Source organism: Erpetoichthys calabaricus, chromosome 1 (assembly GCF_900747795.2).
Source record: "Erpetoichthys calabaricus chromosome 1, fErpCal1.3, whole genome shotgun sequence".
NCBI classification, from domain to species: Eukaryota; Metazoa; Chordata; class Cladistia; order Polypteriformes; family Polypteridae; genus Erpetoichthys; species Erpetoichthys calabaricus.
The window spans coordinates 108,720,405-108,734,580 of NC_041394.2; the positions used below are offsets into that span (position 1 = coordinate 108,720,405).

The window sequence follows — 14,176 nt, forward strand, 5'->3', positions numbered from 1 at the left end:
ACTATTCAAGGAGTTGGTGTATAAGTTGTCCGCTTCTACAAGTACTTGGGGGTCCACATTAATGACAAGTTGGACTGGTCTCGGAACACAGAGAAACTATATAAGAAAGGGCAGAGTATGCTCTTTTTCCTTAGGAGATTGCATTCCTTTAATGTGGGAAGTGATATCCTTCACATCTTCTATAAATCTGATGGCCATTCAGTTTTCTACACTGTGCTGTGCTGGACTGGTAACATCACTTCAAGAGAGGCTAACCAAATCAACAAGCTAATTAAAATGTCAATCTCAGTTCCGGGACACACTCTGGACCCCCTGGAGGTAGTAGAAAAGGACAGAGTTAAAACAAAACTGAATGTCATTATAAACAATGCTGCACATCCTCACTCCGACACACTAACACAGAGAACTTTTAGCCAACAAACTATTCAGCAGAAGTGTGTCAATAAAAGCTACTGGGACTCCTTTATACCAACAGCAATATTTCCGCATAATGCCTCATTGTGAGACCCAAGTCTGCAGTTTTTTCTTTTTAATTTTCTTCTTTGTTCAGACCAAAGTCTGTTTGTAAATTTATTTACTTACTTACTTATCTAACTATTTATGTATATATTTATTTAAAGAGCTTCTGTAAAAAAAAAAATTTCCCCCTGGGGAGAAATAAAGTTTTATCTATCTACAGCCTGGAGTCTCCTTGGGTATGACATGACAAGCTTTGCACTCCTGTATTTGGGGATTTTCTGCTATTCTCTGCCGGTCCTCAACCTCAAGCTCTGTCAGGTTGGATGGAGACTATCAGTGGACAGCTATGTTCAGGTCCCTCCAGAGATGTTTGATTGGGTTCAAGTCTGGGCTCTGGCTGAACCACTGAAGAATATACACAGAGTTGACCATAAGCCACTCCTGTGTTATCTTTGTTTTGTGATTAGGATCATTGTCTTGTTGGAAAGTGAAACTTCCATCCAGTCTGAGGTTCAGAGCACTTTGGGCGAGGATTTTATTAAGGATATTATTGAGGATATCTCTGCACTTTGCTGCATTCAATTTTCCCTCAACCCAGACCCAGTTATTTGAATTTCTGAATATGTGGCAATCTCAAAAGCCTTTTAACCAAATGCACACCCTCAGGAAGGATCCAGTTATCTTTATATAGTTTCCTTTTCAAAAGATAAAACATTTTGACCTTTGATTTCATGCATGTTTCTCACCCCTCTGCCTCTGATATTAAAAATGTTATCGAATATCAATTATTTTCAAAGTATCGTATCGAAATTGAGATTTTGGTATCATGACAAACCTAAGCTGCAGTCTCAGGATAAGCATGACTTTCCAGTTATATGTTATCCTTTGTAAAGTTCACATTGTTAGCACCAAAATTACACCGTATAAGCTGTAATCCAAGAGGGAAGGCCAATGACCTGACCTGGTAGGGATGCATACATGCCTTGGGCTATCAGGGACAGCTCTAGGTGAAGAACCCTTGAGATGATTCCCAGGTTGACCTAGAAGAGATTTGGGGCTGAAATTTAAAAGAACCTTTTGGCCATGACCTATAACAGAGTGTAGCTTGTAGAAGAATTTTTAGCAAGGGCTTGTCTAGTTAGAGAAACAGTGGCCAGTGGTTTTGGAGAAAGGTGACGGAGGTAAAGCACTCTCTGTGTGTGTTATGTATGTGAAACAGGACAAATCATCTAACAGGCATAGACTGGGATGCTACTGTTTAGCTAAGCCCTGAGAAGCTATAGTTTAATTATTTTCTTATTTTATTTATCACACCTTGTATAATACCTGCTATGTATGTTACCGTGTTTTAATTAACCATCCTGCTTACCAGGGCCCTATGTGTCACACTGTCTTGTAATATGGAAACCAAATCTGTACCCAGTATTTCAAACGTGGCCTTGCAAATCCTTGGATTATACTCTGAACACAACACTATGTCCTTTTAGTATTTCTAACCGTTTCTGAATGTCATCTGTTTAAAGAAAATATTATCACCACTTAGGCCTGCTTTCTATATCTTGATAACCCCTGCTGTGTAATTATAATCAATATACAGGTATTTACATCCTTAAAATGGATTGTTATGCTAATCAATTTTGGGTCACACATCTGTAGACAATGATGCCTGAAAGGCCTTTACCCACACCAAACCTGTGGTTGATTAAATAGATTTTTTAATCTTAGCATTTAGTTTTATGGCTTGTTATTTTAAAATAAATTGCCTTTTTAGTCTGAAATTATTGTTAATTTACTGTTGAAGGCTAGATCATTCTGTACTTTGTTTTTGAAATTTAATAATTCCATAATGAAAAATAAGATCAAAGTTATAAAAATAAGGTGTTTCATTAATTATACTAACATCAGGTATACGTTGTAGTGTGATAAGGCAACAACTGGATTTCTACAATAGTACTTTGCTTTGTGTTAGGGTGCAGATGACTTTCCAGATTTATTTTTCACTTTTTTCTTTTTCACATTAGTCATAATTCAGATGTATCCTTTCTGTTATAAATAAGAGGCAGAATAACCTACAGTATAAGCAGTTTAGTGCTAAAATGATGTGATCTTTTAATACTTTACTCATAAAATGAACATCAACTTTATCTAATCTAATCTAATCTAAATCTTTTTTTTTAATTGAAGGAATTTTTACTGGCTTAATGTTATTCAATTTTAGCTTTGCCTTTTACTCACTGGTGCCCTGTTACTCTTTAGGCATTTGTGTTCATTCACTTACTTCTCAAACAGAGCGGTCCATCCTGGTACAAATCCAGGTTCTCTGGTAAACCACAGCAGAGTCATAAGCACAAAGAAAATTCCAGTCACCAGCTCAGGGTAGCTAGGTAAATCATAATAAATAAAACAAATGCTTCAGATTTATAACAAAGGGAAAAACTGTACCTTCAGTAAACAAGTTATACTTTCTATATATAGTATTCTACAAGAGTAGCAGAGATACCAGTAATTTTTGGGGTAAAATCTCATGTAGAGAATAGTGTTTCTTGTATTTTGTTAGTTAAGTGGTCCCAGACAGTGTCATTTGTACAGTGCAAAAGTATTAATTCCTTTTGGAAGTGACCAACATTTTCTGGATTTCAAAACATACGCATATTCCTCCAATAAGTATTTTTATTGACAAACTAAATGTTCTAACAGTTTATTTTTATCCCCAAAGTAAACAATTTGTCAAATGAATACAGTTGATTCAGAAAGCATTCAGACCCCTTCATTTTCAACACACTTTATAGTGTTGTTAAATGGACAAATTTTCCACTTTTGCCTTTATATCTACACTCAATAACCCATAATGACAAAGTGAAAACAGGTTTTCCTAAACAGATGCAGATTTATTAAAAATTAAAAACTAAAAACACACACTTATATAAGTATTCAGACCTTAACATAGCACTTTATTGAAGCCTCTTTTGCAGCAATTACATTTTCAACATTTCTACAAGCTTTGCACATATGGATTTGGACAATTTATTCCATTCTTTTTTTCAGATCCTCTCCATTAGACTGGATGGGAAGCATCTGTAAACTGCCATCTTTAGGTCTCCCCACACCTGTTTTATGGGGTTTAGGTCTAGGTTTTGGCTGGGCTACTCAAGGACAGTCAGAGGCTTATCCCAAAGTCAATGCAGCAATGTTGTATGCTATGGCCCATTATCATACTGAAAGGTGAACCTTCACACCAATCAAGGGTTGCAAGCACTTGCTTTCAAGGACCTCTCTGTATATGGCTGCATTCAGCCTCCCTGTTCCTGCCACTGAGAAGCCCCCCATAGCCTGATGCTGTATTATGCAGGTGGTGAGCAGTTTCTGGTCTTTGATGGACATAGTGCTTGGAGTTCTGCTCTAAGAGTTCAGTTTTTGCTTCATCAGACTAGATAATCTTTTTCCTTTTGCGCTCAGATTTCTTTAAATGATAATCCATGTGGTAGTTTACCACTCTCTCATAAATGCCTGAATTTCTGAAGCTCTGTTAGAGCGACCATTGGGTTCTTGGTCATCTCCCTGACCAAGACCCTTTTTGCCTAATTACTCACTTTGGTTGGACATCCAAATCTAGGAAGAGTCCTGGTGGTTCCAAACTTCTTCAATTTCACAAATAGCTTTAGAAATGGTTTTGTAACCTACCTCTGATCCATGCCTCAACACAATTTTATTGCAGAGGTCTACTGGGAGCTCTTGGGTTTTTGTCCTGACAATACAGTGTGAATTGTGGAACCTTATATACACAATAGTGCGCCTTTCTAAACTATCCATCCATCCATCCATTATCCAACCCGCTGAATCTGAACACAGGGTCACGGGGGTCTGCTGGAGCTAATCCCAGCCAACACAAGGTGCAAGGCAGGAACCAATCCTTGGCAAAGCGCCAACCCACCACAGGACACACACGCACACCAAACACACACTAGGCACAATTTAGAATCGCCAATCCACCTAACCTGCATGTCTTTAGACCACGGGAGGAAACCGGAGCACCCGGAGGAAACCCACGCAGACACGGGGAGAGCATGCAAACTCCACGCAGGGAGGAACCTTTCTAAACTATGTCTAGTAAATTCAGTTTATCACAGTTGGACTCTAGTCAAATTATAGAAAACAGGAAGCAACTTGCCACAATTTGGAGTGCCGCAGCAAACCGTCTGAATACTTATATGAATGACAGACTTCAGTTTTTGATTTTTAATAAATTTGCAAATCTTCCTGAAAACATGTTTTCATTTTGTCATTATTGTTTATTTATGTAGATGGTAGGGCAAAAAATGGCACATTTATCCATTTTAAATTAAATATAAAACACAGTGAAAGTAGAGGAAGTGAAGGGGGTGTGAATACTTTCTGAGTTTACTATATATCTAAGAATAAAAACTGGAAAAATGCTGCTTGCGTAAGTATTCAAACACCACACATCAATATTTAGTAGAACCTCATTTTGCAGCAATAACAGCCTCAAGTCTTTTCAGGTAAGTCTGAACCAGCTTTGCCCACTAGCCAGGAGTGATTTTATATCAGTCATCCTGGCAGGTTTTCTGCAGTTTATTTAGGTTGGCTCTCAATGTGATTGAGATCAGGACTATGAATAGGCCATAGAATATTAGTTTTTTATGTTTCTGAGCCACTCTATTGTTACCTTGGCCTTGTGCTTTAGATCATTATCTTGATTTAAGGTTAGCCTTCTCCCAAATCTCAGTTTCTGAGCCTACTGAAACAGACACTCTTGTAGTATTTAGTTCCATCCATTTTTCCTTCAATCTTAACAACGTTCCCAGTCCTTGCAGATTAAAACCATCCCCACAGCATTATGCTACCAACACATACTTCAATGTAAAGATCCATCCATCCATTATCCAACCTGCTATATCCTAACTACAGGGTCACGGGGGTCTGCTGGAGCCAATCCCAGCCAACACAGGGCGCAAGGCAGGAAACAAACCCTGGGCAGGGTGCCAGCCCAGCGCAGGGCACGCACGCACGCGCACACACACACACACACGCACACACACACACACACACACTACGTACAATTTAGGATCGCCAATGCACCTAACCTGCATGTCTTTGGACTGTGGGAGGAAATCGGAGCACCAGGAGGAAACCCACACAGACACGGGGAAAACATGCAAACTCCACACAGGGAGGACCTGAGAAGCAAACCCAGGTCTCCTTACTGCGAGGCAGAAGCGCTACCCACTGCACCACCATGCCGCCTCACTGTAAAGATGTTGTTTTTTTAAGGTGTGGATATTGCTGGGTCTGTGCCATACATTGTATTTTAAATTCCAGCCAAAATCACTATCTTGGTTTCATCTGACCATAAGTCCTTTTCCCACATCCTTGCTGCATCTCTCTTATGCATTGTGGCATTGTTCTGCATAATGGCTTTTTTTCTTACTGCCCTCCCAAACAGGCCAATGTTATGAAGAGCTTTCAGCAAATGAGTTCTGCAATTTCTTCAATGTGATGGCTAGATTCTTTGTTGCTTCCCCTACCAGTCTACATCTTACAAGGGGGCTAAGTTTTGATGGACTGCCTTCTTTACACAGCAACTGGGTGGTGTGATATTCCTTCTACTTCCTGATGATCACTGCAATAGTTTTCACTGGGACATCAAAGTACTTTGATATTTTTTGTACCCTTTTCCTAACTCAATACATTTTTATAATTTTGTACCTTTCTTTTGTGGTATACTCTTTAGTCTTCATTTTTGCAGTGGGTTAATAGCTTGGTAATTTTTTATATCCAGAAAATGTCACTTTCACTCTGATTGCTCACTGGTAGAAACTAATTTTTGCAAATGAGAAATAAATATGTCTTGTTTGTGAACATTTTTCCACTTTAACCTTTAGATATGAATACTAGTGTTCTTCAAATTTTGTTTTACATATGCTTTTCATTTTGGCTTTAAAAAAACTGCTAGAACATCTAGAACACTTATGCTGTAAATAAAAACACTAATGGAGTAATATGTATATGTATGTTTTGAAGTCATTTTTAAGAAGGTAGCTCTTGAACATGCAGAATAAATGTTCTGAGATTTTTAAAGTAAGGAAGAAATACAGAAGTTTCAAGTTAAGGTAGTTATGTTCATTAATCATAGAGCCAGAGAATGATGACATGTTGTATGTTGAATAACACATGCAAATAAGGACTCTACTCTGCACACATGTCAACAATGGCTGTGAGTAATACATGAACTCTTATTGTTTATCCTAGCATTTCTTAATGAAAAACCCTGAGCTGTTTGATGGATGTGATCAGCGATAAACAGAAATCAATCTAAAGCTACAGCCGAAACATTTTCCTGTAATTTTCACATGTGTACTGCACAACCTAAAATTGCATACCCATCTTATTATATTGCTTGTTGGTTTCAACCAATAGGGACGGTTGATGGTTGTATCCGATTCATTTTGAAAAGATTTTATACAAGACAGAAATTAACAATCTGTTCTGTTGTTTGACTTATCTGAATTACATTCATCTGGTAACTTCAACTTAAATGAAGGCAACACATTGGCTTTATGCAAGGATGGCTGGCTTAATTCTCATGTACTGCACTGTAGCTTATTCCATGGATGGCACAGTGACACAGATAGCACTGCTACCGTAAAAGCTTCAGATGTGTTTCTGACATCCTGGACTAAGTATTACCTATATGGAATTTTCACATTTCCCTGCAGGTCCCCAAGATATGTGAATTCGATTAATTGGTAATTTTATATCAGTCATGAATGTGAGAGTGTGAGTGTGTGCAGTGATGAAGTAACTCTTCACAGTTCTTCAGTTCCACATTTGTGCTCTAAGCTGTCAGGATAAGCTGTGGTTCCTGCAACCTTGAACTAAATTAGGCAGGTTAAATAACAGATGGATGGAATGGAAGATGAAATATATACAATATTTTAAATCCAAATAAAAGTGTAATGAGGAGAAGATTAACATAGATGTAAACTATTTTTTAGTAAAAATAAAAATTTTAGGACATGTGATACAATATTTAATGTTACAGCTTTACTGCTCCAGAGCCAAGAGTTCTACATGCCTGTGTAGTTTTCTTTATTAATTTGAAAAGCATGAACATTTAGTTAACTGGTAGTTGTAAACTGATTCTATGTGAGTGTCTAGTATTCTATATTTGACTGGTTCCTGCCTTTTGTGTGATATTTTATGGATAGCATTTAGCCCTTCAGGACCCTGCATTGTAATGCTTGAGGTTAGAAGATAAGTAGACATATAGCTAGAAACTGTTTTCTTCAGAGACTTTTCAATATTTTAGAAAGTTTAAGCAAATATAATAAGGTGAAAACTGGAAAAACAAATGGCAACTAAACCTTAGCAATTTTTTCTTACATCCTACATTCTATATCATTGATTATAACACTGTCTTTGTTTTAATTAGTATGTGATTCATACCTGACTGGTCCCAACTTTTCATATTCTTCCTGGATGCGTTTTTCAGACATTTCCTCTCTTTTTGTCTTGCGCTTCTTACTTAGTGAGCAGGTCTCTCTAAAGCTGTATGAAGAAATAAAAAAAGCAAAAGAGGGAGGTTTTTATAATTTGTACATTTAGAAAAATGATAAACACAACACATTACTAGAATTGCTTTACCACACACTACGGGGCACTTATCTCTGCGTAAGTTTATTTTATATGCATACATTTTTAGCTGTGTCAGGAAAAAAATATATATATATACAGTATATACGGTACATATATATATATATATATATATATATATATATATATATATATATATATATATATATATATATATATATATATACACATACACATATATATGTATACCTATATCAGAAGCACTAGACTTTTAAAAAGTTGCTATGTTTAGTTAGTCAGTTAACTTGGGTCTTTTAGTTTAGTTATGTGACAACCGTAGTGAATAAATAGTTTATTTTCTCCAAAATTTATGAAATTCTGGAATTTTTGTTTCCCTTTTCTTGGATAAGCATGATTTTTTGCCGTTAAGAATTTACCAGTTATATTTTTCATTGACTTTACATAATAGCTAATGTTTGTGCATTTGATGGCCTCTGTGATGCTTTAAAGCTTGCAAAAATATGAACAAACATATGAAAATAAATTGTTTGCCAGTGTCTCAGTGAGTTAATCCTCAAACACATGAGTATCATTGTTTCTTACATTACTTAGAACTCATTCCACAGGTAACACTGTATTTAGACTGTTGAAAACTCAGGCTTATAGACACTGTTTAAGAAGCACTACAACTCTGTGAAAAATTATAAGAGCAGGTTAGAATGTTGACTCAAAACCTTTATATTATATTATTTGAATAAATGAAACTACTATGTAAGCTTAGATGAAATAAAAACTTGCTGATGCAGGACTTAGCCAGCACAAGTGCTGGAAACCACTTTTCCCATACTGAACTGGTGATTAAAGTCAACTATTAAAGTAAAATCATTTAAATCAACACAAGCAAAATAACTTAATTTTATCCCTTATTATTTTTCAGGGTGTTTTTCTGGTTATTTTCATGAAATGTAATGTATATCCTGTGTAGTTGCCAGATGAAAATGAAAGCAGGAAAAAGATATTAGGCTCCTGATTGCCACAGATCTTACTCACTTGCACCCAAGGAAAAGACAATGAAGCCATATCCAGGTCAGGAAAAGCATAATGAGAGCGATGGGAAAGCTGAAAACAAACCAAGTTCCAAAGTTGATCACCTGTGCCTCAGGGTATCGACTGTGAAGACAAAGATAAGACATCAAACCTATCACTATAAAAAAAATTGTCTTGTTTTTTTTTTTGTTTTGAGATTTTAGCAATTATTTTCATTTTAGAAGAAATCCTAGTTTTACCTCTGATGATTCTTTCTTCACATTCAAGGTGACTGTTGACAAATTACTTTCCTTTAGTATTTTGTTGATTCCTTAAACTGCAGATGTAAGCTCTAAAAGTATAACTACTATTTCATAGTAACTTTAAGTACAGTAGCTTCATGTGCACGTTACCAGATAAAGATATGGTGCAATGGTGTAGCTTCATCTTTCTTTAATTGATGGTTAGAAGACAACATTCAATCAATTTCTGTGCTTTAATTAGTTACATGAAATATTTTGTAAAATATTATCAATATACATTTGTGCAACAACTACAACAATTATTTCTTGTCTAGCGAAATATCACACAAGGAGTGCCCCAATAGGCTTCAACAGGTCCTGTTTCTTGACAGCCTCCCAGCCTTGACTCTCTAAGAAGATAGGAAAGAACTCCAAAAAAAAAAAACCTTGTAAGGAAAAAAAATGGAAGAAATATTGTGAAAGGTAATTCAGTCACAATGGACCTTCAGATTATAGCACTGATAGCATGAAGTTTAAGTGAGCCACGGATCTCTACAATTTCATACTTGAAAATTTGGACATTTTGCTAAAAAAATGTGACTTCTCTGGAGTTTGTGGGTGCCATTGGTACTAAATTTAAAAATAAGCAATGTCTGTGAGAAGTCACAAAATGTAAAAAACCTTGAGAATCACAGAAAATCTGTGAGAAGTGACATGTCTGCATTGTTTTAATATAAATGAATATCCTGTCCAGTTTATAATAATCAGCCTCATTGATTAGATGTTAAAGTTTTTAATGGTACTACCTGCACTGTACTTTCAGTCTTTATGAGAGTTTAATTCATTATGAGTAGCATCTGACACCCTTACGTAAACAGATACCTACTGTATGTATATACGTATATACAGTGTTTATATATATATATATATATACGTATATATATTGTGGCAGGCCCCTTCTACATATGTTCTGGGGGAGAAACCATGGGCCTCTCAGTACCTCCCCCAGGATGCTTGGTGGCAGCCTCCCTGGCTGATGATGGTGCCTCAGTTTCCTGCAGGGCTCCATGGGAGATGGAGTTCTCCACAGCCCTGTTGGGATCTGGGGAGGCCGCCAGGGGGTGCTGCATGGGTCCCTGAGCCGGCATGGACAACTCCACAGTCCTGCCCGGAAGTGCAATCAGAAACAGGTGATCAAGTACCAGGAGCACTTCTGAGTGGGCTATAAAAAGGGCCAGCAACCACCACTCAGATGCCAGAATCGAGAGGAAGAGGACGAGGTTGCCAGGGAGGAGTGGTGATGCCAGAAGAGTGTTTGTTGTGTGATTTAACTGCTTTGGGACTGTGTATTGCCTGTGGGGTTCACGGGGAAGACGTGCCCCACAGGTGAAGAAAAATAAAAGTCTTCTTGTGTTTTACACGTGCCTCAGTCTGAGTCTGTGCCCGGTTGGGCGCTATACAGCGTCCTAATTCACAATACAGTGGAACCTCGGTTCACGACCATAATTTGTTCCAAAACTCTGGTCATAAACCGATTTGGTCGTGAACTGATGCAATTTCCCCCATAGGATTGTATGTAAATACAATTAATCCGTTCCAGACCATACGAACTGTATATAAATATATATATTTTTTAAGTTTTTAAGCACAAATATAGTTAATTAAACCATAGAATGCACAGCGTAATAGTAAACTAAATGTAAAAACATTGAATAACACTGAGAAAACCTTGAACAACAGAGAAAACTAACACTGCAATAGTTTGCGCTATAGCGCTACCAACCGCTGGCTAAAAACACTTTTTTTTAATGAGTTTTAAGCACAGGGAAAAAAATGAACATTTGAAAAAATCCGTAATTTAAAAAACCACCAACAAAAGTAGCATTGCAACAATGCACGCTACGAACCAATCGCTGTAAACAGAAGTGAAAACAAAATCAAGCCCAGTGTATTCTTTAACTGCCTTCCTACCTTATGCGTCCAGCCCCCTCTCTCTTGCGCTGCCTGTGTGTGTGCGTCTGTCTCTCTCTCGCGCTGCCTGTGCGTGTGCGCGTCTCTCTCTCTCTCGCGCTGCCTGTGTGTGTACACGCCTCTCTCTCGCGCTGCCTATGTGTGTGCATCTGTCTCTCTCTCACGCTGCCTGTGTGTGTGTGTGTGTGTGTCGCACTCTCTCGCTCTCTCTCTCTTGCTAGCTGCACAGGAAATGCACAGGGAGAGACTGAACATGTACAAACCGAAAGGGAAACTGGCTTGTTCGTATACCGAGTGTGTGGTTGTGAACCGAGGCAAAAGTTTGGCGAATTTTTTGGTCGTAAACCGATTTGTACGTGTACCGAGATGTTCGTGAACCGAGGTTCCACTGTATATATACATACAAACACATACATATAGTCTTCATGACACTGACTGTGTTGCTGGCCGACTGGAAAGACAGTTTTTGCTTATTTGTAGACAACTGAAGAAAAAGCTATGTTCATTAACATATCAATCTCATGACCCTGGGGCCAATAAAAATTCAATCTCAGTAAAATGCTTAATAGTCTGTAATTGTGAAACCAAATCAGAGAAAACCACCATTATTTGTTACATTTTACAGCCAGAAAGGGAGATCTTAGTGCTAGGACATGATAATTGCTTAACAAAGTCTTCCGTAAATGTGCACAACATTAATACTCTAGAAACCAATCTCAATGCATGTAGAAAATCTAGGCAATACGGCAAAAACACCAATAATTTAATTACAATTACTACTTTAGATGAACAATGTATTAAAACTATAAAAACAGACTATAGATTAAATAAAAAATACACACAGAGCGGCGCTAACAAAAATAACTTAGTTCCTGTTCCAAATATCAATAACGCACATAGTATTCATCCCTGCCCCTCCGAAACATTAAATATGGCACTGTTAAATGTTAGAGGGGTGGCACGGTGGCGCAGTGGGTAGCGCTGCTGCCTCGCAGTTGGGAGACCTGGGGACCTGGGTTTGCTTCCCGGGTCCTCCCTGCGTGGAGTTTGCATGTTCTCCCCGTGTCTGCGTGGGTTTCCTCCGGGCGCTCCGGTTTCCTCCCACAGTCCAAAGACATGGTGGATTGGCGATTCTAAGTTAGCCCTAGTGTATGCTTGGTGTGTGGGTGTGTTTGTGTGTGTCCTGCGGTGGGTTGGCACCCTGCCCGGGATTGGTTCCTGCCCTGTGTTGGCTGGGATTGGCTCCAGCAGACCCCCGTGACCCTGTGTTCGGATTCAGCGGGTTGGAAAATGGATGGATGGATGGACACACTCTTAATAGTCGGCGACTTTAACTTTCATATAGATAATCAGTGTCACCAAAAAGTAAAAGAATTCATGAAACTCCTGGACTCTTTTGATTTGAGACAGCTCGTTAATCAGTCTACACATAAACCAGGTCATACATTAGACTTAGTAATTACTAAAGGACTAAAAGTTGATGTAAGGCAGGTCATTGATATTGGTCTATCAGACCATTTTCTTCTACTATTTAATGTAGAAATATTGATAGAAAACACTCATGAGAAACATATTGTTAAAAAACGCTTCTTTGACTCATCAGCAGCTTTACAATTTACAAACATTCTAAGCAATCAGTCCGTTTATAGTGCCAACTATAATAGCGAGGATGACGTAAATAGTAAGGTGGAAAGATTTAATACTAAAGTGAGAGCTGCTGTTGACATAGTTGCACCTGAAAAGACAGTTAAAAAATCTTCTAGCATTGTTATACCATGGAAGACCCAAAGAGTGTCTGATCTAAAGAGAACATGCCGTAGAGCTGAGCGTAAATGGAGGAAAACTAAACTAACTATCCACACAGTCCGTCTTGAGAGGTGCTGGTATTTCTCTAAGATTATAAATAACAATGCAAGTAATCCCAGAGTCTTATTCTCAACGATTGATCGTCTGCTAAACCCAGGTAACTCAAAGGAATGCCTCCAAAGTACTTCCAGTAAAACCTGTGAGGTTATTGCTGTATTTTTCAATCAAAAAATTAATGATATTAGAAATAACATTGTATATCTCCCCAACACTGAGGATCCTCCTAAACCCCAGTACTCCATTACAAACAAATTAAATTCTTTCACCAGGATAGATTTACCTGACTTACATAAAATAATTTCTCAACTGAAACCCTCCACCTGCGTCCTTGACCAAATACCAATAAGTTTTTTCAAAGAAGTATCGGGCGTGCTAATTGATAATATTCTTGACATAGTAAATTCGTCATTAGATACGGGGGTCTTCCCAGACTGTCTTAAGACTGCTGTAGTTAAACCCCTACTTAAGAAAAATAATCTTGACCCCTCTGCTCTTGAAAATTTTAGACCCATCTCTAACCTGCCTTTCTTAAGTAAAATTCTAAAGAAGGCAGTCATTATGCAGTTAAATGACCACCTCAATAAACATGCCATTCTTGATAAATTTCAGTCAGGTTTTAGAACAAATCACAGCACAGAAACTGCACTCGTTAAAGTAGTCAATGACTTGTGGGTAAATGCAGACAGAGGCCATTTATCTGTTCTCATCCTCCTAGATCTGAGTGCCGCATTTGACACCATTGATCATAATATTCTTAGAAATCGCCTTAGTCAATGGGTGGGCCTCTCTGGCAGTGTCTTAAATTGGTTTGAATCCTACCTGGCAGGGAGAAAGTTCTTTGTTAGTTGTAGTCATTACAACTCAAAGACACATGAAATCCTATATGGTGTTCCACATGGCTCTATCCTGGGTCCGCTGCTTTTCTCAATCTACATGCTTCCGTTAGGTCAGATTATCTCAGGGCACAACGTGAGCTACCACAGCTATGCTGATGACACACA

At 38.0% G+C, this 14,176-nt stretch overlaps 1 protein-coding gene across 1 annotated transcript in view; it reads right to left on the reverse strand.

The window, feature by feature from the left end:
- The window catches only part of slc13a4 (solute carrier family 13 member 4), a 100,030-nt gene that overhangs the window by 15,035 nt on the left and 70,819 nt on the right, over positions 1-14,176 (reverse strand). Inside the window, exons 9-11 of the mRNA XM_028805141.2 lie at positions 9,121-9,240; positions 7,924-8,025; positions 2,738-2,839 (exon numbers count right to left, since the gene is read on the reverse strand). Coding sequence (XP_028660974.1) covers positions 2,738-2,839; positions 7,924-8,025; positions 9,121-9,240 — 324 coding nt within the window. The remainder of the gene's footprint in view (positions 1-2,737; positions 2,840-7,923; positions 8,026-9,120; positions 9,241-14,176) is intronic.